General features: G+C 33.4%; 5 protein-coding genes across 10 annotated transcripts; 3 read left to right on the top strand and 2 right to left on the bottom strand.

Annotated features, from left to right (window-relative positions):
* Positions 1 to 462: 462 nt before the first annotated feature.
* LOC116143943 (repressor of RNA polymerase III transcription MAF1 homolog) lies at positions 463 to 4,119 on the top strand. 2 transcript variants are annotated; one of them, XM_031429386.1, is made up of 11 exons: positions 463 to 609; positions 880 to 985; positions 1,071 to 1,141; positions 1,221 to 1,270; positions 1,731 to 1,804; positions 1,889 to 1,951; positions 2,305 to 2,392; positions 3,001 to 3,063; positions 3,130 to 3,209; positions 3,298 to 3,369; positions 3,454 to 4,119. In XM_031429386.1, exons 2-11 carry the CDS (start codon positions 954 to 956, stop codon positions 3,533 to 3,535), a joined length of 675 nt encoding a protein of 224 aa, XP_031285246.1. In that variant the 5' UTR covers positions 463 to 609; positions 880 to 953; the 3' UTR covers positions 3,536 to 4,119. The 2 variants fall into 2 exon arrangements, with proteins under 2 accessions (XP_031285246.1, XP_031285247.1); XM_031429387.1 differs by having other exon boundaries at positions 947 to 985.
* Positions 4,120 to 7,688: 3,569 nt separating this feature from the next.
* LOC116143933 lies at positions 7,689 to 8,386 on the top strand. Its single transcript, XM_031429376.1, has 2 exons — positions 7,689 to 7,903; positions 8,013 to 8,386. The coding sequence occupies exons 1-2, from the start codon at positions 7,765 to 7,767 to the stop codon at positions 8,309 to 8,311; spliced, it is 438 nt and encodes a 145-aa protein (XP_031285236.1). The 5' UTR covers positions 7,689 to 7,764; the 3' UTR covers positions 8,312 to 8,386.
* Positions 8,387 to 10,005: 1,619 nt separating this feature from the next.
* LOC116143992 lies at positions 10,006 to 10,518 on the bottom strand. The gene has a single exon (XM_031429441.1). It carries the CDS (start codon positions 10,516 to 10,518, stop codon positions 10,006 to 10,008), a length of 513 nt encoding a protein of 170 aa, XP_031285301.1.
* Positions 10,519 to 15,182: 4,664 nt separating this feature from the next.
* On the bottom strand, positions 15,183 to 17,099 carry LOC116143993 (GDSL esterase/lipase 6). Its single transcript, XM_031429442.1, has 4 exons — positions 16,865 to 17,099; positions 16,628 to 16,773; positions 15,716 to 16,181; positions 15,183 to 15,421 (listed from the first exon to the last, which is right to left on the bottom strand). The coding sequence occupies exons 1-4, from the start codon at positions 17,097 to 17,099 to the stop codon at positions 15,183 to 15,185; spliced, it is 1,086 nt and encodes a 361-aa protein (XP_031285302.1).
* An 899-nt stretch (positions 17,100 to 17,998) lies between these two features.
* Positions 17,999 to 23,239, top strand: LOC116143956 (tetratricopeptide repeat protein 5-like). 5 transcript variants are annotated; one of them, XM_031429401.1, is made up of 13 exons: positions 17,999 to 18,233; positions 19,078 to 19,187; positions 19,279 to 19,389; positions 19,492 to 19,549; positions 20,177 to 20,266; positions 20,899 to 20,993; positions 21,202 to 21,255; positions 21,511 to 21,648; positions 21,810 to 21,867; positions 21,999 to 22,110; positions 22,396 to 22,465; positions 22,667 to 22,738; positions 22,919 to 23,239. In XM_031429401.1, exons 1-13 carry the CDS (start codon positions 18,056 to 18,058, stop codon positions 23,033 to 23,035), a joined length of 1,263 nt encoding a protein of 420 aa, XP_031285261.1. In that variant the 5' UTR covers positions 17,999 to 18,055; the 3' UTR covers positions 23,036 to 23,239. The 5 variants fall into 5 exon arrangements, 3 of the variants coding, with proteins under 3 accessions (XP_031285261.1, XP_031285262.1, XP_031285264.1); XM_031429402.1 differs by having other exon boundaries at positions 22,851 to 23,059; XR_004130196.1 differs by lacking the exon at positions 22,396 to 22,465 and having other exon boundaries at positions 22,919 to 23,060.
* Positions 23,240 to 23,725: the final 486 nt, after the last annotated feature.

Genomic DNA, 23,725 nt, shown 5'->3' on the forward strand with positions numbered 1-23,725 from the left:
TCTGTTGGGTGTGTCGGGTTGGTGAGTTCGGGTAAAAAGTGGGTCCGAGTTCGGTGGATTAGGAAAAAATGCTTCTCTGTTGGCTTTTTAAATTAATTTTTGTTAGTGCCACGTGTATGCGTGTAATCCAATTCTAAGATTCTATTACCTTTTTATTGTTTTATTTAAAAAAAAATATTATCTAGTTGGTAAATTTCACTATCACCATTTACATGTTTTTCAAACGAACGATGGCATTAAAATTAATGTTTTTAAAACTATAGGGATCTTTGTGATAAAGTCTAAAGGTTAGGGACTCATTGAGTCACTAAAATTAAAAGTTCGTTTTCAGTTAATCCATTTACTTATCGTTGATGACAAATGGGCCGAAATGGGCCTGATCCAGCCCAAAACGCCCAATCTACCAAATTCAAAATTCTAAAGTCGCCTATAAAATCCAATAAAAATAAATCAATGTAATAATTAATCCCCGTTCAGACAGTACCAATTCGAATATTCGAATTTAGGGTTCCTCAGATTTCATTTTCAAATCAACGCTATAAATCGATTTAAAATCACCGAATCAACGCTATCGAACTCGAAACTCTTCAATTCCAATTCCTATTCAAGGTAATTGCACTGATCCCCGTGCTTTCGTTTTTGTTCTTTTTGTTTCTGTTTCGTCGTTTCCGTTTCTGAGACAATTTGACTTTGTTTACGTTTTTGTTCGATTTTGTTTCTTTAATGGTGAATTCTTCGTCTGAATTGGCTTTTAAGTTACGGTATACGTGTATATTAAGCAAATTTATGCATTTGAATAGTATTAGCCTTTAAATTTGATTGAAAATAAATAATTTGTCGTTGATTCTGTGTAATTTTTGTTTCGTTTTCACATTACAGCATATAGCGTGTGTTCGCAGCGCATTTTCTTTTGTTTTTATTGGAATTGCTGTATTTTTTTTAATAGGCGTATCATGAAGTTCTTAGAGTACACGCCTCTTGACCGGTAAACTTTTCAGCGTCTAAGATGTAATTTGCTCTGTTGAATTTGATTTTGAAATGAAGTTGTTCTGTAATCTTAATTTTTCCAGGATAAATGATTTCTTGAATCATTTGAATCTCGGAGAACGTACTATCAAAGGAAATCTTGAAGCATACTCTTGTAAGTATAAAATGAGGAGTTCTGGATCTGTTTTTTTTCTATTTATCAAAGGGAAACTTAGTTTATTGTCTCTTTTTAGGCAAGCATACGGGAACAGATAAGAGGCTATCTCTCAGCTTGGAGCACGAGGTAAATGAAGCATCATTTGACATTTTGCCCACGTGGTTTGCTATAAACTTTTGAGTCTGACTATGTATACATATTTAAATGTTAGTAACCTTTTCCTTTAATGTTGCTCCACTAATACTTTTTTCGTCATTCATATTTTTACTGTGTGCATTACATTCTTTTTATCTTATTCTTTCACATCTGATGTGTTACCCAAATCTAGAGTAGTGGAGTGTGAGAACAGGATAGTTACTCTTTGCACATCTCAATTTTAATTATGCATATGTTGCTATTTACTTAAATTAAAAAGCTCTGGACTGCATATTGAATAATTGTTATTCTTTGTGCTTAATAATCTTGATACCTTTTCCTGATTTGAATAATCGAGTTGTAATGCATGTGTCTCTTTTTTCTCTTCCTTTTTCTTTTTCTTTTTCTTTTTCTTCCCCTCCCTTGTTTGGCATACCCCTTTTTACTTCAGATCCTTGATTATCTTGGCAAATCATCAGACACTGACTCCTCTTCACCAGCAGAATACCTGTTGAGCAGATCCAGGTTGTGCATGCTGCCCAAATAGGTTTATAAAGTGTGGATTGTGTGTATGTCTATTTAACTGGTTTTTGTCTATTCTAATTCCAGCCGGAAGACATTGATCTACTTGGTTCTTACACTCAGTCACATGTATCCGGATTTCGACTTCAGGTATCCGTTTACAGAGAGCTTATAAAGGAGGATCATGGGTAATGTCACTGTCAGCTTATTGGGCGACATGGCAACCCACTATATGATCCTCTTTTAATTGCATTGGGAGTGTTGTCAAAAGGTGACAGACAGTTTATAAAACTGTTGCTCTAGGAGGAGCTGAGAGTTCAAGTCTCTCCATTTCCCAAGTCTAATCCTGGACATTCATTTTGTTGTTTCGTGTCTGATGCAACTCATATTGGCATTACAATTCATATTAGTACTATGAATTGCACTCCGATGATGCATCTATGTGTCTTTTATTGCTATTTCCTCATATTACGATATTGTTTTGGATTTTTTTGGGTTTTTAGTGCAGTGAAAGCTCACCAGTTCTTCACAGAGGAAAGCTGGGACATTTTTAAGCAGATTTTTGAGACTTACATGTTTGAAGCTTCAAAGGTATTAAATTATACTACTTTCCAGATATGGATAGTATAGATATCTCTCTTTAAGAGGCACATGCATGTGAGAAAGTAGAAAATTGCATTTTCTTTCATGACAGGAATCACATGGCCATAACTGTTCCTCTCTGTAGCATCTTCTTATCTGTAAATGTCTCTCCATCCAGTAATAGATCGCCAAACCAGCTTACTGGTAATTTTTCTGTATAGTGTTCTGTTCTGCGTTTGCTTGAATCTGGGAAATTTTGCACCTTAAAGCTCTTTTGTCTGGAATAATATTTGGTGCTATTTTATTGATTGCTGAACTAGTAGGAGTAAAGTGAAGGCACATTTAATGCTCGGCCTTCCTGTACAATTGTACTCTTGATGTGATTTAAGTAGTGCAGATAATGATGGACTGGCGCACTATCTGTAATTAATGACATAATAAATGGTTTCACTGTTCCAAATATCTGTTCCTACTATTTTCCTTTTATCAATATTCATGTTTCTTTTTCATACATATATATATATATATATATTTTTTTTTTTTTTAAAAAACGTTTTATGATTGTCAAATACCTCCTTGACCCTTGACTTTGGTTACTTGCTTAAAAAATTGAACAGGAATGGGCTGAGGCGGATAGTGGCTGTTCCCTGCTAGAAACATTATACAAGGCTCTGGATGAGGTGAACTTTACTTCAAAAACTGAATGCAAAATGTGCATAGACACTTTTTGACACCTAGTGATGCAGGTTGTAAGACTACCTGAGTGCGAAATTTACAGTTACAATCCAGATTCTGATGCAGACCCATTTCTTGAGAAAGGAGCGATGTAAGTACGAATATTATTATCATACATCACATAATTTGTGTTCTTGTCACGATATATATGGCTAATAATACCCTTCTGTTTTATTCAGATGGTCCTTCAGTTTCTTTTTCTACAATAGAAAACTAAAGCGAGTTGTGAGCTTCCGTTTTTCTTGCTTGAGGTGGGTAAAAATGTTTATTTACTTAAGCGTCTCCTGAACTGTAAAATGACTATTCATTGGTCTCACCACTGATTCTTCTTGCAGTAATTTAGTGTCGGATGGATTTGTTATGGATGAGTTCTGTCACGAGGAAGATGGAGAAATTTTTTATGACATGGACATCTGACCAGTGACTGACATTTGTTCTAGTATGATGTTTATATGTAAAGACCATTGACTTCCATGTAAGTTGCGTTAACTCGTAGTGCCATATTCTCGTTGGCGAGGGCGTAGGATTAGCTTCTCTGCTTTTTCTGTGCATATGCTCTCCTCCTAGTTAGGAATGCTGCTGTCAATAAAAATGTAGTAGTCATTTTGTGTATGTCTGTAACTTGCCTCAAGACAAAAATAAAAAAATCATGTATAATTTTGATGGAGACTTGGAAGTGGATAGGATTTTCCTAAGTACAAACTCTAAATCGAGGAGTAAGGACTGGTTTTGCTTGTTCACTTGAGCTTTAAAATTGACGATTAGTCGAAACTCTTTTAGGATATAAATGATATTCTATATCCCAAAAGTTGTATAAACTTAGTTTCTGCTAAGAATTTGTATATACAATTTTACTTCATTTATGTAGGAGCAAGATTACACATACCGATTTCGCTGACTAGCTCCCCATCCTGTCTGACATGATGTGGTCGGTATGGGGACTTCTCATGTTGTACTCGACGTCAGTTGGATGGGGGAGTCAGGTCTGCAAAATGGGTAAGTGTAGTATTTTCCTTTTTGTAGTTTTCAATCAGAAAATTAGAGTTAAATAGTGATAATTTAATGGCTATCAATGATCAAGTAGTGTTATTATTGGCCGATAACATAATAGTTTTATATGAGCAATGAGATAAGGTATCAGGCTACTAATACATGCACTCAACTACATGATTCACTGATGGAGTGACGAAGATATTTGATCAGTCTAATCTAATCCACTATTACCACAAACTTTATCTGCCTAACTACTAGACATTGTAGCAAAAAGTACCCATCTTTACACTTGGTATTTGGTAGTTTCCTCTTTTAAAAAGTGCACTTAGATGATTAATGTACATGCTTTTTCATCTCCTTTATGATAATTATATTATTAATTTACAGGTGTACTTCCATCTCTTTCCAAACTCCCTAAATTAATTGCCATACTTGATTACATGGATTAGGTCTCCCCATGCTCCCCATTATGCATTGATACATATCTTACTAGTGCTCTTTTCTTGCAAACATTTAGGAGGAAAAGAATCTCTAAACCAATTAAGTGATGGGTTTATGGGGTACTATCATATCATAGACGACTTTTTGATACTTTTTAACTTCATTCACACCCGATGTTTTCATATTGTATAACAAATCTCTTGAAATTATCATAATATTTTATGATAATCTTGAGTGCCTTCAAACATATTCAACCACACATAGAATATAGAATAGTGTAACCCCTTGAGTTGTTCGCTCTTACAAGGTCTGGAGTTCAGGGGTTTGATAGATACTCTATTTTTTTAACTCCGGTGATGTAGTATATATGCATTAATTTGTAATAATCGTGAGTGTGTTTAAAACTAATCGGTCATGCATGGAGTATATAATAACAATGTACTCGTAAATTGCTGAAGGGGTTAGCTAAATGGTCAACAGTGTGGTTTACACCCGAAGGTTTAGGGTTTAAAAAGGGTTTATTAGGAGCGGTTTAGGGTTCAAAAAGGGTTTATTAGGAGCTCTAGATATAATGTTGATGGATAAATCAAATATCTATACTGTATTATGCATGCATCAATTTGTGATATTATTGGTATATTATCTCATGGAACTATATAATGAGTCTGTTTATGATTATGGGTAGTGTCCAATGAAAGTAAAAATCTATTAAATTAATAAAATAAATTCCTAAAAGATCCTGAAGTATTTTAAAAGCTAATGTGGTTTCAGGTTTGCAATCTATAAAAAGGCAGTTCTGTTTTCACAAGATAGGGATTCTGGTCTATGTACACACACACACACACACACACACATAAATATACTCTTGTGGGTGTTTGCCACGTCTTGTAAACTTCTGTGGGTGTTTGCCAAGTGTCTAACTTCAACTGGCTATGTTCATGCCAACACTTGCCACTTCTTTTATAAAGAAGAAAAAAGAAAAAAAAAAACCATTAAATAAAACACTAAAGTATCTTTCTCACCTAACTACTCATTGATGATGCTTCCATATACTGAAAATCTAATATAGTAGTTTCTGAAAATATGAAAAATATAAAGTGTTTTTCAAAACAAAAATAATCCAAGAACTTTTATGAAAATGGGTTTGATTAAAATGAATTGAAATATTTTCGATTTTTTTTTTAAATATGTTTTATTATTGTTTTGTAATTTTTAATGTGATACCGAATACATTTTCATATATTAACAGTATTGAAATACAACTTGAAAATTTATATAATTTTTTAAATAAATATTTATATTTCTAATTTTTAGTTAATATTCTTCTTTTTGGAAATTCTTTAATTTTGTATGTTTTAATTAATTGGCCTACTACATTGCTTTAATCCTTTGCCTTAATTTGTTGGATTAAGAATTAATTATTCCATAATATAATATGTACTTATCAATAATATAGACAATTTAAATGATAAAAAAATAGGTTTACCTACCATTTATAAAAGCCATCACAACCTTTTGACAAATAATTTAAAGTAAGCAATCAATCAAGCATTTATTCGAATAATAATAATAATAATAATAATAGTAATTATTATTATTATTATTAACTTAATTAATTAATCAACTTTCTGGGCATCTTTCATTATTCTCAATTTAATTATGTAAATAATTAAAATAGATAATAAAAAACGTTTTTTTCTTTATCTTTTGAGTAGGTCATGTTTGTTTGATTCATGAACTAAACAAAAACATGTTTTAATTGGGATTAAAAATTTAAACACTTATATATACACTATTAAGTCTTGATATTTTTTGAAAAATATGTATTGTTTTTTACTAATATAGAACATATTTAAATATACGATCTTTAAGAATTCTTCACTGTGGACATTTAACCATTAACGTTAATAAATATTCTTTAAGAATTCTTTAATGTAGACGTTTAACCGTTAACGGTAATAAATATTAAAAGATAAATAGATTAAATTAAGGTATAATTTAATTATTATACATAATTTATTATTTAATTATAAGGTTTAAATTCAAAAAACTGTACTAATGGTCCCTATAGACAAGTGAGAAGATCGATGAGAAGGACACTTAAGGACTCAATTAGCTTACGCTAATTACGTAGCTAAACTCATGCATGCTTGGTTCATTCTCAATTCGACATTTGTCACTTAAAAAACTTAAAATATTATAATTATATTTATATTTATTTATATAAAATAGGTTAATTATAAGCTGAAAATCTCTCAAAACAATGTATCGGATTCTGCAAATTATTTAGGGTGAGTTAATTAATAAATTAAAATCCAAGTTTCTTGTCTCATGCATGCTTGGTTGAATGTAGATCCGACACCTGTACTTGAAAACCCTAAATAATTAATTTATGATCAGTAGTTAATCATTTTAAATTAATTGTACGACTTACTTCACCAATGAAAGTTTGGCCAAGTGGTGATTGCATGTGAAAAGCAGAAGTAAAGACAAAATCCCGTTTGATTAATTAATAATTAGCAAAATACCCGACTATTCACGGAACTTGAAAGTAGATGAACTGCTTTTAGAAAAAATCGAAAACTTTCTTGGGAATCCTGCAAGATCCTATGGTAGATGGTCCATCTTTTATCTAGACTCGAATTCTTATTAAGAGGTTCATTAGACATTTGAAATTCTTGAAATAAAAGATGTTTATTTTATCCTCTCTAGGTGATCGGCATATATATTTACAAATTTCTCATGATATTCATCCTACATTCAGTAATATAATATTTAAAATAAAAAAAACTGGTTCGATTAAGATTCTTAAATATATTATTTAAGAGATTTTGAATTTAAATTTCTCATCGGTTGTTATTTATTAATAATGATAGTAACTAAAACTCTTATCCGAATAGATTATATTTTAAATAAATACAGACATCTGCAATAGAGTCAAAGAACTAATATGTATAACCGGATTATAATTTAAATAAATACAGACATATGCAAGAAAGACGAAGAAAATGCAAAATGTACCAATGGAGGTTGCCGATAGGAAAGCTACCTAGATTCGCAATTGCAAAAGACTAGGGAACAACTGTCACTATATCATTGTTTACAACAATATAATTAATATTACATAATTAGGGTTGGTAATCTCTCATATATTCTGTCTATAAAAAAACCAAGAATTACAACCTAAATTTATCAGCTCTCTTCTTCCATATATGGCTTCCTCTCTTCCAACTACTTCTTGTAGTTTGAATATAACTACTTCTCCTCCTCCTTCTCCATCTCTCAATAAACACAAACCATCACTAAAACTCAAGCACCCCCAGGTGAGATCTCAAAACTTCAAAGACGAAGGTATAAATACAAAAATACATACACATATACATGTACATATATGTATATAATATTATTTCAGGTCTGCGGACATGGTGGATATGGTGACTGATTATTTTTTATTTGACAGGGAAGTCTGCGGATATGGTGGAGGCGAATTTGAGTGTGTTGAGAAGGAGAATAGATGAAGTGAAGAAGAAGGAGAGTTTGAGCTTGAACCAGCAGCACTACTGCGGTTGTAGACACCAAAATGGCTGGAATTATCAACGAGTTTATTATGATCATCATCTTAAACATAAAAAATTTATTGATCAAATGATTTCTGAATCGATCCAGATTCTGGGTTCCGCTATTGGTGCAGTTGGGTTTGTTTTTCTTACTGGTTCTTTTTTCATCTTCCTTGTCTCCTTCCTTGTTCATAATTTTTGAGTTCTATAAATTTTTTTGCAGAACCCTAGATTTTGTATTTATTAATATGTGATCTAACTTTAATAAATAATCCAGAAATTCTCCACGGACCACGACCACGTTTTACAAATTCAAGTTCAAAACCGTAACCTTCATCGAACCTTGTAATATTCTGAAAATGAAACGAATATCTAAAAATTTATAAAAACTTTATGATAATTGGAAAGCGAGATAATCTACGGACCTGACCGTTCAGATAAACCCTAACAGATCAGAATTACTTGTAGCAAGCAAATTAGTCGAAATATTTGAAAGTTATTTTCAATTCTTTGAAATTAGCTAGGGTTTTGAAAATCTAAGAAATTTTGGAGGGTGACAGGTGTCACAAGTTGAGTTATCCAGCGCGATGAGAGTTGATAAACTTAGAGGAAATGATGGGAAAATTTGGGAGGGGAAAGGGAGGGGATAAATGTTGAAGATCTTGTGAAGCCACTAACACAACATTTAAGATGATTATGTAAAATTAATTATTTTTTAATGCAATAATATATAATATAATAGAGAATAGGTGTTGAATTTCTAGTCTTGAGTTTCATAATTAATTTAATTTAACCTTCAATTCAATGGTAAGCAAGTGGCATCAATTACCTGGTTTTGGGGAGCATCAATTACTGTGCACCAGCTCCAACTTTGATGGGATGGGATATTATGAGTTAACACATTTGAAATGGTATCTCATTGGTTCTACGAGTATATCATTAGTTTCGAGATTTCAATTCAGCGATGATTAATATGTATTGTTTTAATTATGAAAAACATTTTGTACCAAGTATTATTATCTCTCTTGATATGGATCGATTAGAGAAGAAAAAACATTTAATTGATTAAAGGGTATTAAAAGAGTCATCAACAAAAATAATATGAGGTATAATATCTTAAAGTTACGTAGGGATGGACACGGGGTGGGTTGGGGCCGGGGACCCCATTCCTCGCCTCCGTTCCTGACCTCGTGATGGGGATGTCGGGGAATTAACATACAAGGTCTATTTTATAAACTTTAAGTGAGGTATCAAAGTGAGAAAGCGAAGACATAAAATCAAAAGTGTGAATGGATTGTTGTCGTTCAATTGATAAAAAAGTGACCGACAATCATTGCGGTTTTGGCAAGACAAATGAACCGGATCTCAAGGGCCTAAAATTAATGAACTGGAATATGTAGAGCCCATATGAATAAAGTGGGCCAATATTTCAGCCCAAATATGCACCATTCCACCAATCAGAGCATCATTGCTGTTTCTGCTTTTCCGATGACCAAGGTATCTGAACTAACTTCCACGTACCTCAATTAATCTCTGGGATCAGAAGTTAACAGTCAGGTAAACTTACAGTGATTACCTCTATTAGCAATTGAAGTGAATCGAACACAAAACCTCTTAAATAATACTCTTAGAATCTCTATTCAACCATTCGATCACCTAAGGGTGATTACACTAATCCAATTTTGATACGAAATAAAACCCATCCATATATATATATTTTGTTGGTTCATCAATTGTACATAATGGAGATCAAATATAGTCAGTAATCACAATTACATTGATTATCAAATAATACTCTAAACATGATTAATCATTTTTATAATCACAATTAATATTAATTAAAATAAAAAGAAAAAAAATTATAATAATTAAATTACTGATTAATCTCTTCATCTCTTACCTTGAATAAATCGGCTCTTCCTTTATCGTTTCCAACAGTGGCTTCCTCGACCTACACACAACTAATCTATACTTAAACTCCGAAAACTCTTCCTCAACGCCCTCCAAACTCAACCTCGGCGACGATGAACACGACATCTCAATTCCAGATTCCGGCGAAACTCTAATATTTCCGCCACCGGATATCCTCTTCGCGGCAGAGTTCGCCGCCATGAAGAAAGCCGCCATATCGGTGGCAGAAACCACAGAATTTACTCTCTTCATTGGAAACATAATGTAAACGTTTCCAAACTCGAGCTCTTCGTCGGCGCCGAGCGCAGAAAATCTTCTTCCAATGTGAAGAGACTTGGAATTTACAAGGAAAAAATTCGGACACTCCAGCATTAACTCTGCAGCTTTTATTATTTGCCGAAACTGCCTGACTTCTCCGCCGGGGAGCACCACTCTGGCCGCCTTGTTGCTCTTCATTAACGGGCTTGAACCTAACGTACAAGAAACGTAGTTACCCATGTCGAGAAAACGAGAGAAAATTAAGAGCTTTACTGGTGAAGAATTTCCTGGGTTTTTTTGTTAGTTTTATGAGAATGTGAAGACTTTGAATGTTTATAAATTATATATATAGATTGTGTGGAAAGAAGACGACTATTCATATGTGAAGACGCGTGAGGATTTTACAGAGAAAAGACTGGGCAGGTGAGATGTCATGAGGTTATGACAGTTTCGTCCTCAATGTTTGAAAAAAGTGACAAATGTACCCAACAAGTTGATTGTTTTATCACAGATAAAGACTATAATACCCTTTATTTTAATTATAAACATTAAAATCTAATTAAATTACACACTAAAAGAATGAAAAATAAAATAAAATAGAAAAGTGAAATATAATAAGACTGAGGATATTAAAGTCTTTTTGAACAAAGTTTCAGATTCTTTTCAATTTTTATATATTCAAAATAAAAATTGAAGAAATAAAAACCAAAAGAATATTAATTAGACAAAGGGTATTATGGTCTTTACACAGCAAAGTAATCATTTTTTAGATGCATTTGTTTCTTTCTGAAACTCTTGGGTGTATTCGTAATTTTCCTCAAACGTCGAGAAGGAAATTGTTAGGAACCCCTATTCTATGAGGACAAAGCTCGCTGTAAATGCGTGTGGGACCTGAGAAAGGGAGATTGAAGATGGCTAGCTGGTTTGAATTTTGATTAAATATTATCAGGTTTGGGATATCATGTGACATGGCTGGCTACATGGGATGATGTTTGTTTCTCTTTGAAGACTTCTTTTCTCAAAGAGATCGACGAGGAATATGAAGTCAAAGATGGTGGCCTTTCTCGGGCATCTTCAGATATACTAAATCAATAGATACTTTATATTATATATATATACACACGAAAATTCTTTGAATTAGGTTCGGCTTAATACTGTAAGACTATAGCAGGATCGTATTTGAATACTGTTAGATTCATTGATATTTTACAAATACGGATCCAACTATGATTAAATATGGTCTCGAGATAAAATATATTTCCTTTTTTTTTGTTTTTGAATATTTGTATTTGTTAAAAGGTTAATGCTACACATATAAAGTTAGCATCTTAATTTTGTATATCTCGAATTAATTGAGATGCTCCCAACTTTGTATGTTTAGGTTTTTAAAACATGAACATTGTTAGTTGTGAACGTCTATATTTTTTAAAATGTGAACCTCGTTGTTATTATTTAAACAGAAAATCAAGTATAATATTTTGTATTTAGAAAACAACAAAAATGTGTTTTTTTTTTTAAAATTAAATAATAGAATCTTTTGCTTTGTCTAGCATATTTAGATATACTAAATCAAATCTTCAAAGGATGGTTTAGAAGTTTTTTGATATAACATTAAGAAATGGAATTTAGTTATGGGTCCTAAATTAATTGATATGCCTTGCTTGTGAGTGGGTATTGAGATCATACACATCGGTGGATAACCTAGATGGTTAGGACGAGCTGTAGATAGTGTGGATAAATATATGGTCTCAAGTTTGATTCCCTATCTGAATATCTGCGATTTAAGTGGAGGTGGATTGCAAATTTACATTAATCTTGTTAAAAATGGGATTGGGAGATATTTCTTTATAAAAGAATTTGACAAAAACCTAAAAGTTCGTATGACTATATGTTAGGATTCTTTTAGAATTAGGATAGACATAGGATAATTAGGTTAATTCCTTCTATAATTATGCTATTATCTAATTAGAACAATTAGAATATATTTAGAATTAGGCAATTAGATTCGAATTAATTAGGCAATTAGAGTCCTTTTAGAATTAGAATAATGTGCAAGGTTATATAAAGTATAAAACAATTACGGTTTAGCAAACAATAATCAATAAAGTTCTCCCCCTTTAAACTCTGAATTATCATTCTTTTTAGAGGTTCTGTTTCCTCATATAAAACAGAATCACTATCCTATCAATTGGTGCTCTCTTTTCCTTTCCATGGTTGACCCTTCTCGGATAAAGGCTTTGGATGAACAAATATCTCAATAAGGGCCAAGTTGGATGCTCAAGAGGCCAACTTGACTCCCTAGATGGTCTTTTGAAGGCTATTACACTAAAATTGACTGCTATTAACGCCAAACTAGAGCAAGACCGATGACAGAAGATAGTTATGCTAGTGGTGATGGCACTCCTTCACTCGGCTCAAGTTCGCATTCTTCTAGATTTGCCCCACCTTTTAAGCTTTTCAGATTGGAGATGCCACGCTTTGATGGCATGGATCCGCATGGCTAGATATTTTAAGCTGAACAATTCTTTGATTACCATAATACCTTTACCGAGCAACGGTTGACAATCTCTTCCTTCCACATGGATGGGCTAGCTCTCTCATGGTATCGTTGGATCCATTCAAATGGGTAGATTCGTTCTTGGTGTTCTTTCTTGCAGGGTTTAAATATTCGTTTTGGGCTTTCGGAATTTGTGGATTACCAGGGGCAATTGGCCAAACTTACTCAAGCAGTATATATCGTTGCTTATAAGACAAAATTTGAGGTCTCTAATCAAGTTTCTAGCCTTTAAGGTGTGTTCCTTCTGAGTTGCTTCATATCAAGGCTAAAACTAGATCTTCACCTATACTTATGATCTATCGACCCCATATCTTGGGACTCTAATAAATCAGCTTCTAATATATCTTCAGAGCAGTAGGGCCTCTTGCCAACTCCAAACCAATCAGATTCCTTGCTTCCTAAGAGATTCACGACGACATAGATGCAAGAATGGCATGCCAAAGGGTTGTGCTATAACTGTGATGAGCGCTTTCGCTCTGGGCATCAATATAGGGTTAAGTTCTTTCTCTTGCTGATGGAGGAGGATGACGATGAGGTTCCCCTACTGGCAATGGCGACAATGAAATGCGAGGACAAACCGAGATAACTGTTGTTGATTGTGCAGTACCTTACAAGCTTGAGGACAAGGTTGAACCGAAGGGGAAGAAAATGTTTAGATTCTTTTAGAATTAGCATAGAATTAAGATAATTAGGTAAAGTCCTTTTATAATTATGTTATTATTTAATTAGAATAATTAGAATATCCTTAGAATTAGAATAATTAAAATAATGTGCAAGACTATATAAAGCCTAAAACAATTAGGGTTTGACAAGCAATAATCAATAAAGTTCTCTTCTCTTAAACACTGAATTATCATTTTTCTTGAAGGTTCTGTTTCCTCGTATAAAACATTACAGTATCCTATCAGTACTATATACTTTAATTAAAGTAGATGTCATATGTTTATATAAATATATAAATCCCATGTGTCTTTCTTCATAATAATTTAATATATATTAAATTAATAAAAATATTGTCTGATGAATCGATAACAAGGTCGTAACAAAAGGGCCCTATTAGCAAGATTCACTAATTTTGGTGGCTATAAGGAGCGCTAAAAATTTTGATGTGCATATAAAAATCAAAGGACATTACAAACAGGCCCACCCTCACCAAAATTAAAGCCGTAAACATAGGGGGGAGGGGTTGGCTGAATAGATAACATGTCATTTGTCAAAAGTAATGAAAAGTATAACCCACCAATTAATTCCATAATAATCTTAATGAAGTGAATTAAGAAAAGTTATTAATTGAGGAGTCTTCTCAATACCAGATTGATTAATTAATTAATTAATCACTACCTGAATTTGCTTAATTTGTGAAGCAACCAGAAGGCACCAAAAGGTGAGCTATTGTTATAATGTTGTGTTTTATTTGATATAAAGTGTGGCCATCCCTTTGGCGGGGCTGTGGCCAATGGGCATGGGATGGGATGGGATGGGATTGGATATAACTTCTAGCTGATAATGGTTTTGTGCTTTTGAGTTGGATCTAAGTTGTAAGGTTCATCCGGATTTGGACCAACAAAATGACAATCCTCCTCTCGAAGGCTTCTTCTGGTTTACTTCACCGACGTGATAACGTTATCAAATTGATATTATAAGATAAATATAGGTTTTCCCTTATGAATGTTTGTTTTTTCAAGAAAGAAAGAAAAAAGATTGGTTTCATTAATTTGCTATGGTAAACGGTTTGTTATTGCATTTTTCTTTTTTAATAACTAGGGTGTTTGGGTCAGCTTGAACGCATATCAACTAATCTCTAAGATTCATTAAATATTCTATCAACCTAATGGATAAGATAAATCACAAATGTGATAGATGACCACTTTGTGGAACTTGAACACAAGATCCTAGAAGGCTAAAGTCTTACTATCCAAACCACATTATTAGTGGTTATAATTAAATTGAACTTGTTATTGCATTTTAATTAATGTCATGGACAAATCAAGATTTTTGAGGACTATATATGTATAGGTATCAAACTTAGATTTATACAATGGATAATTGCCTAATTGGGGTCGTTGAAGTACCTTTTTGTTAGGCGAAAATTGAGCAGCCAATTAATCAGTGGAAACTAATCTAACAATATTCAAAATTAGGAGTATAACTATGAATATAATTATTTAAAATTGAATTTGAGTTGAAAAACAACAGAGTATTCATAATTAATAACTCCCTTAATTAAAGTCCAACCATATCCCTAACTCCATTGACAAATTAACAGCAATATAAACTGACACGTGCTAAAATAAGTAGTGCATTAATCTATCTTCTGATGAACATTAAATTCTTCAAGATAATGTTCTCAAACTTGACTAAAGGTAATGTTGACTAGAGTCTTCAAGTTCACTGGCCTGATGCTTGAACTCTTTCCTGCCCACAAGGCCTTGGAAATGATCTTGTAAGCGTGTTCTGTTGGGTGGAAATAATCCCAGAACAGGAATGCTTTAGGATTGTTACAGATTTTGTAGCCTTTTTCCCCACATTGCAGCAATCCTCCAAGAGTCCCATTTCCACAACATGCAGTTGAAACATCAGAAAAACCTGTGCCATTACGGGGTTATCAGTCGAGGAAAAACAAAATAAATCTATAGCGATGTTATCCTGACGCGACTATGCGGCATCATGCATGGCATGTTAGTGTATTGCGACGCAATGGGAGTCGCAATGCTACACTAACTCCAGAAAGTTCTGGGAGGCCCTTGGTGGATGCAACACATATTACATAATTGATTGATCACAGAAGACATTCTTCATATCACTGTCTTGAAATCATGAAGTCTAAATGAAGCTAAAATTTGAAGTTTTCAAATTGAAGAAGATGCATAAAAAGATTACCATAGCGTGAAGGAATGGCTCTAAATCGCTGAACAAGGTCATAAACATCTCCATAAACAGCAACTCCACCTGGGTATTTTCTGGCGACATCATTCACTAGACTCTCCAATCCCTTATTGTAACTCTCAGCCATCACATTCATCTCCCCGTAGCAACTTTCAACTGGCGCGTCAGGCAAGAGTGCCCTGGCAGGGACACAGCCAACGGGTCCGAGCGAAAACAGCGCAATGCGGCGAGCACCAAGGCTGTAAATCTCCTCGATCAGCTTGGAAACTTCTGTTAACATGGCTTGAACATATGCATCTGGGCTCAGTGTTGGGGGACCAAAAGATGCAAAGTAGCTGAAGATGTCATTGGAGCCTGACTCGAATAGAAAAAGAGAGGTTTCTACAAGGGTTTTGTCGATCTTGTTTTGCTTCACCAGTGCCTTGAATTGCTTTAACTGGTCTTGGATAGATGTGACTCCCTGTGATGACATCAAAATGGAAGCAAAAATAAGGAACTTCCGTATTCAAATATGTAACTCATGATATACTGCGGTTACGATTTTGTTTTTGCTTTTACCAATCTGTTTTGCCTTAGCTTTTGATTCATGGGGATGTGGTGGCCTTCAGCCTTGTGTCATACATGATCTTCTACTGTCATTTTCTTGCAGAAAAGTAATGCACTTTATTGTTGTTACATAATCAAAATTATGTCCTTTCCTGATGTAAATATTACGTTGCTACATTGTTAACTTGTGTCACTGTATTCTGATTAAAGATATTAAATTATTGATTCTGGAATTACGAAAGACAGATTGAGCAGATTTATCCAATATTATATAGAGTAACCAACTATGATAGTAGGCTTAGATGTTCAAAATCTTTGTTTTATCAAGCTCGGAATCACTCCTATGGCAAATTTTCTTACCCAGTCCTTATTTGTTTCCTGCAGAACACCACTGCCAGCACTGGCAAAGTTGAGGCCATTTTTTGGGTAATCTTTTCTACTTCCATTTGTGACTGCAATATGCACTTCCAGATATGGCTTTTGTAACTCAATCCCAATGAATTGTGCTGCCAATATTTGAGAAAACACTCAAAACAAAATCCATTGAAAAAAAAACTAATCAGACAAATTACATAACTGTTAATTAGTAGTACTAACAAATGAAGTCTGCAACCGTTCTGCCATTAGTGAACCTCCCGGTGGGATGATGAAAAAAACTTGAACCATAAGGAGGGAAATCAGCCTGTGCAGTGCAGTTCTTGTTGAAGTGATTGTTTCCGGCATCGAAAATGGAGTCCCCAAATGTAAAGATTGCTGGTACATTATTCACTGAAGAGATTAAAGAGCACAAAGAACTGAAAATAATGAGTGTTAGAAGGGCAAGTTTCTCCATGGATGAGTTGCAATGAAGTTGAAGTTTTGTGCTGCAAAATATATATAAATTTTAAGATTGGTGATGAGAGCCATGACAGAATATTGTAACAGACTTCACGAGCTTGGTGATTTAAACAGTTCTCATAAAGTTCTTTATGTGCCGAGATATGGTGTGTCATTTGGCACCATTTGTAACCTTTAAAGACGAGAAAGAAGGAGATGATCATGAAATTGTGCTCACTTTATTTTATAAGGAAATAATTATCTTAAATATATTAATTATTTCTTTATTTTTTAAAATAAATAATTAATTTCTCAACCAAAATAAAGTTCTAAAGAAATTCCTCGATTTTCTTTTGGAAAATATGTTTATTTATATACTCTAGCTTATTAAGTTTGTAGGGTGTTCAATAGACCTCGAAGATTAAGTAAGATGTGCGTAAACTAACATCGGACATCCTGATGATCAAAATTAAAAAATTTAGTTTATCTTTGTATTCGAGTCCCATCAAGTGATCACCTACCATATTTGTAACTTATCTGACTTATTTAGCTGGTCCAAACACCCCAACCACCTAAAGAAAAAAAAAGAAAGTTTAGAATAATAATTGAGAAAAACGTTTCAAAATTTACCTTCCATTGAAAAAATCATTTATCATTTACTACTTTAACTCATTATATGTATATTCGGGATTAAAATTTCGAATAATATTTGAAATATATAAAATTATTATTATTATTGTTATAACTTTGATAAAAAAATTAAAATATTGCAATAAAATAATTCAAAAATAGCTTATTAAAAACAAACATAAATGATACAACAAATTTGAGTTTGGCTTCCATACGACACCGTTTCGCTCAACTTAAGCAAATATTTTATGGTTCTCTGAAGTCTTAAAGCACACCCAGAATTCACCAAGTAATCACTCTTTAAAACCCTTCTCTTGCCATTTTCTTTACACAGTCACTAAAATGAGTGATGTATCAGCAGAAAAACCAGAAGAAGATTTGTGGGAAAGAGCCAGAAAAGCTGCAGACAATCTGTACGAAATCAAAGAAACATTTTTTCCTCAAAACCCAGATGACAAAGTCACCAGATTGCAAAACGAATCTGATCTGGCTCTTAAACTCCTCGATTCCATCCCTCCTGGTACCCTATTCGCCTTTTCTTCTTCTTACCCATTTGGTTTTTCATCGCCTTTTGTTTTTTTGGCGCTTGTTCTGTGTTCATTCTTCATTTTTTTAATGATTTAGGAGCTGAAATGGAACCGAGTTGGGTCAGTTTATGGGAAATTAATTTATGTAATTTGTTTATTAGAACATGGGCTGTTGTTGGTTTTTTTTTTTATTTGTAATATTTAAGTAATGGAATATGAATTGTGCTGAACATCATTTTGATAACATATTTCATAAATATGATTGTTTTATATTACTATTTTGATATTTTAATTGGCCTGATAACAATGTTGGACTAGAAGCATAGTGTTCCACATAGAGTAAATAAAGAAAACTGAACAGGACTCTGTTATTCTAAAATGGGGTTATAGTACAGTAACGTTACCGGAATGTTTCGTGGTAATGGGTAATGCCACTCTTGTGATATGAGATATACTGGATCAATAACATGTTGTATATTATTGAAATGACGTCAGTTTGGTCTCATAATTGGGATTTTGCTCCTTGTAAGATAGAATACCCTAAGCGTAGGTATTGTACTTGGGGAAAATTGCTAGTTGCAGCTTTCTGTTCTAGTGCTATATTGAGTGCTGAAGCTAAATGTTTAGGGATTAATGTTGGTGCCTCTCTTGAATTAATTTTTTTTTAGTTGAGTGATATAATGTTTCTTGTGGTTTAAATTATATATTACATTTAGTAACATATATCTCTTTTGATGAATCTCTTTCGGATGTTTATGTAATGGGTCTTGCACTACACATTTTTGATTGTATGTTACATTTAGCATTAGAAGTGAAATATATCATCTTCTTTCGCAGAACAAAGGAAGTCACCTCTACAGCGTGCAACGTATGAATATCTGCGAGGAAAGATATTGGATGTTGTACCTGATTACAGGAAAGAGGCAGAGGATCATCTCTCAAAAGCTGTAAGCAAGAGTAGACTGTTCGGTGCTTTATTAGTTTGGTTTGCTGTAATGCTCGGGTTCATATTCATATTTTGAAGTTTTGATGCCCCAGGTGAAGTTGAATCCCTCTCTTACAGACGCTTGGCTATGTTTGGGCGTCAGCATTTGGAAAAAGGGAGATTTACCTGCTGCTAAGAACTGCTTCAATCTTGCATTAAGCAAGGTTATGTTTGACAGTTGATTGCCATTTTGCTTTTAAAGAATTTATGCCTCTAAGTGTCATTTTACTAACCTTTTATCTATTTTACATTTTTGTCTCATGCAGGGTCCAAATAAGAAAATACTTTGTCAGTTATCTATGCTCGAAAGAAGCATGGCTCAAGGCAAGAAAATTTTCCTTCCCCTGTATTAAGATTTACACTTAATTCTTGGCTGCCTAGGGGTATTATATTGAGAGCCACAATTTCAAATGGTATTTTCTTGCCTGTTGGCACATTCTATTATCTCTATCTACGGGCTTGCTAGGAAGTCTTAGTCCATTTGTGCTTAAAATTGTTCTGGAATGATTCTTTCTGGCTTTAGAGAAAAAAAGGTAGTCGCTGGCTAGGAAAGATGATTACAGAAACATCTACATTCCTGTCTATTAAATTAAAACTTTTACTAGTTATTACAATGCTGCAATTTAAGGTGAGGCTAGTGCAGACAGGGTTGCAAATTGACACTTTCAAATTAATAACGCTGTGGCCATTGATAGTCTTTGTGTTCTTATCTCACTCTCTTTATTTTTCTGAAGATGTTCTGATCTTAGTCTTATCCGTTGTGAAGTCGAGATTCAAACTTTTGGTACGATTTCTTTTGAGAATGTAAAGCAAAGTAATAGCATTTATTCCTCCTCTGGTGCCTTTACCCCTCCAAAAATATAACTGAAGTAGTGGAAAAACAGAAGTTGTAGTTTCTACTTCAATATGGATTTATCATCGTTTTACTAAAATTTCTTTTGTGTTTTTTAGGTTCTGAGAATCAGATAGAAATTGTTGAAGAAAGCATTCAACATGCCAAAGAAGCTATCACATTGGATGTCAAGGATGGAAATTCTTGGTGTAAGATTCAATTTGAATCCTAGGAAAAAGGAACTTATGTTCCAATCTTTTGATCTTTTAATAATTTCCACATGTAAATGCATGCTTTACTTTGTATTAGTTTAAGCCCTTGTTTGGCATGCCATAGAGGATTGGACACTTGGAATATACTAGGATTGGATGGCATAGGATTGAATTGTGTAGTATTGTCTTCTGTTCGGTACAGTACCAAATTATATATGCTAAAATTCAACTATAAAAAATTAGCTTATGATCCGCTTTTATGATCTTTTGAATATGTTTTCATGTAAACACATGCTGTACTTTGTCTTGACTTGATAACTTAATTTGCGTACGCTATGTTTATTGGTTTTCTTGTGGTTTGCTACATATGTGAATACTATTTGATGATTCGACCATTTCTCTTATTGCTGCACATGGAGAGAAGGGTGTACACTTTATTTTTTACATATGTGATCTTTTTATTTTTCTTATGTGTTTGGGTTTCTAACCCACCCTTGCACATTATGCCTTTTTCCTTTTTCCCTTTGTAAGAAGCTCTGCTTTGAGATTTTATATCATTTCTTATTTCTTTCACCTATATTATTATAATCATCTTTCTCATATGTTATAACATATCATCCTAATGACAGACAACCTTGGAAATGCATGCCTCACAAGTTTCTTTGTGACTGGATCTTGGGATCACCAGAAACTTTTGCAATCTTTAAAAGCCTACCAAAATGCTGTAAGTTTGCAAAGCAGAACTTTCCCTTGGAATGCATTTTCCTGCTCCCAGTTGATTTCTTCAAATTATAGTTTTGTTATTGATCATTTTTTTTTTTAATTTGGGAAGAATCTGTTGATTAAGGGCTGCTAAGGAGCATTTTGAAGTTTTCTTCTTCATTTTTCCTAATGATTTTGGTTATCTTCTCATTTTGATTAATTTGTATTAGGAGAAAGACGAAAAAATGAAGTCCAATCCTGACTTGTATTTTAACTGTGCCACTGTAAGTTGAATTTTTCTCCTCATCTTTCTCTATGAAAATTTATTAAATAACTAAAGATCGAAAAGTCTCTAGATCTTGTTTATGTTGCTATCAGGTGTACTTGCGTTAGTATCATATTTGTCTTATCATCAGGTTGCTTTCTATTGTTTAATACTTTAATTCATTGGTGGATTTCAATTCCACCTGTCACAAGCAAGTTACTGTTTTTTAATTCGTTGGTGGTTTATAAGTTCCTGATGCAGTTCCTGTTTACAGGTAGACACATATTTAGAGAATTATGAGAGGGCTCTTAGGGGGTTTGAAGCTGCTGCCTTAAAGGATCCTAGTCTTAGTGCTGCTGAGGAGGTCCAAAAGATGGTTAATCTTCTCGATAAGATAGAGAATTTATTGAAGGTAATGATTTTATAAACCATTTTATGGTGCTAAATTTTGTTCAACATTATACTTTCTAAGGAAGGTCAATGAGAAGTTAAAGACCACTTTGAAGGTACCAATGCAAATAGTTTTATTTCTTCAAGAGGTGCATCTGTTATTGATCAGATGTGGTTTTATAGGTACATGCTAGAGGCAAACGACTTGCATCTTTGGCATCATCTCTTACTGCTGCTAAGTGTAAGCTACATGGCTCTTCTGTTTTAGTTAGTAGCGCATAGTCATTAATCTGGTAATTTACTACTTCTACTTATGAGTTTGCTAACTTAACATGTTCATATTTATTTTTTCCGTGCCTCTTGTTTGGTTAGTGAATTCTTCTCATAAAATAGTCGCTGTGGATATGCTTTCGGAGGGTCTGAACAGAGTTGCAGTAGTTGGAAAAGTGCTATTCTTCGTGAATTATGAGAATGTCACTCCCCTGTGAGTAATCTGCTTGACTACTGTATTTATTGCACATCAAAATATATTAATCATGAACTTATGCTGCACAGGCATATAGCTTATACTCCTTAAAACTATGTTACCTGATATGCCGAGGGGTCTATAGACTATAATTATTTTTATGGGATGGCTATAGGAAGTATCATGCATTCAGATTCATCTTGCTTGGAACTTTATCACGAATTATGCACTTTTATATTGTATTAAGCTAATAGTATTTTGAGATAACAATCAAAGTCCTTTTCTATTTTTTTCATATTGCAGATACTATTTGGTTTGTGATTCAAATCAGACATGCTTTGTTCTATCTGTGTACAGTGTGCGTGATAATGTGGTAAGAGTTAGCTGCTTGACTTTTACATTTTTCAGTCCATTAAATGTCTGTAAAGCCCCTATGTCAAATTAGATAATTTTTATAGACCCCACAAATGAATCGAGAAGTACCTTGCATATATTGAGAAAACCACAAAGCATGCTGTTGCTTGTTGATTTATACACACAGTAGATTAGAATTAATTGAACCCTCTGATTGCAGATTAAAGAAGGAGATCAGGTAACACTATTGCAACCTTATTACCGTCATCATGTTTTTTCTTGGAAAGGAAAGGTATGTTCTCATAGATTGTGGAATTTCATTATTGTTTTTGTTCATGGAGGGACGAAATTTTATTTGGGTACATGGTTGTCCGAAAAATCTTAGATTGCTCTTTATTCTATAGATCTACCATAAGGATGATGAAGAACATATACCTGATTTTTAGATTTTGTTTCATGGAAATTGAACCAGAGTTACAATTTCAAGTCAATTCGTGTGGATTTTGTGGGGCAAATGCTTCTGAACGGCAAAACCCTCTCACCTCAACAAGAACTTCGTTCATCGGTCTTTGCACAACTCAAACCATGAAAAGTAGTTTCAAGTAGAATATCTGTGAGCCATGTATTTGTAATCGGTTTTTTTGTTGATCTTCTCATTTACTTAATATTGTTGTAACGTGTGTAAATAGATTATAGGATTGAGAGGAAAGAAAAAAAAATACACAAGAGTGTGAATTCCTGTTCAAGTCAAAACACCATCTGTCAAAGAAATAAATTGTAGATTTTTATGAAGACTACTTTTCAAAATTCTTCTGAGTTTTTACCTTGTGCAGTCCTTTTTATTATGCTGCTGATTGGCATCATGATTGATATAAGGGCCAAAACTCCAGAAAACTTGCAATGACAATATTTCATTTGTCTTTATAATCTAGAAATCCTCTGAACTTGTTTTACGAACCTGAATATGAAATTGCAGTCTCTGTTAATTCGTATTTCGGCTCTCAGCATATTGTTATTACATTTTGGTAAATATTATAAAATGAACTTTCTTATTTCCATATTTATTTGTTCAACGAGCATATACTTGTATTGACTATTGACATAACAAATGTGGGAAATGTGCCACCGACCTTCTTATCACCTCAGTTGACTCTTGCAGCCGTTCCAGGTTCTTTTCATTCAACAAAAGTGACTAATTCATAACCCAAATAAATTTATTAATATTCTTCATTCGTTTCATTTTACACATGAGATGCCTGAAATAGAAAGAGGAATCTGA

This window comes from Pistacia vera, unplaced genomic scaffold (assembly GCF_008641045.1).
Source record: "Pistacia vera cultivar Batoury unplaced genomic scaffold, PisVer_v2 Contig435, whole genome shotgun sequence".
In the NCBI taxonomy this organism is placed as follows: Eukaryota; Viridiplantae; Streptophyta; class Magnoliopsida; order Sapindales; family Anacardiaceae; genus Pistacia; species Pistacia vera.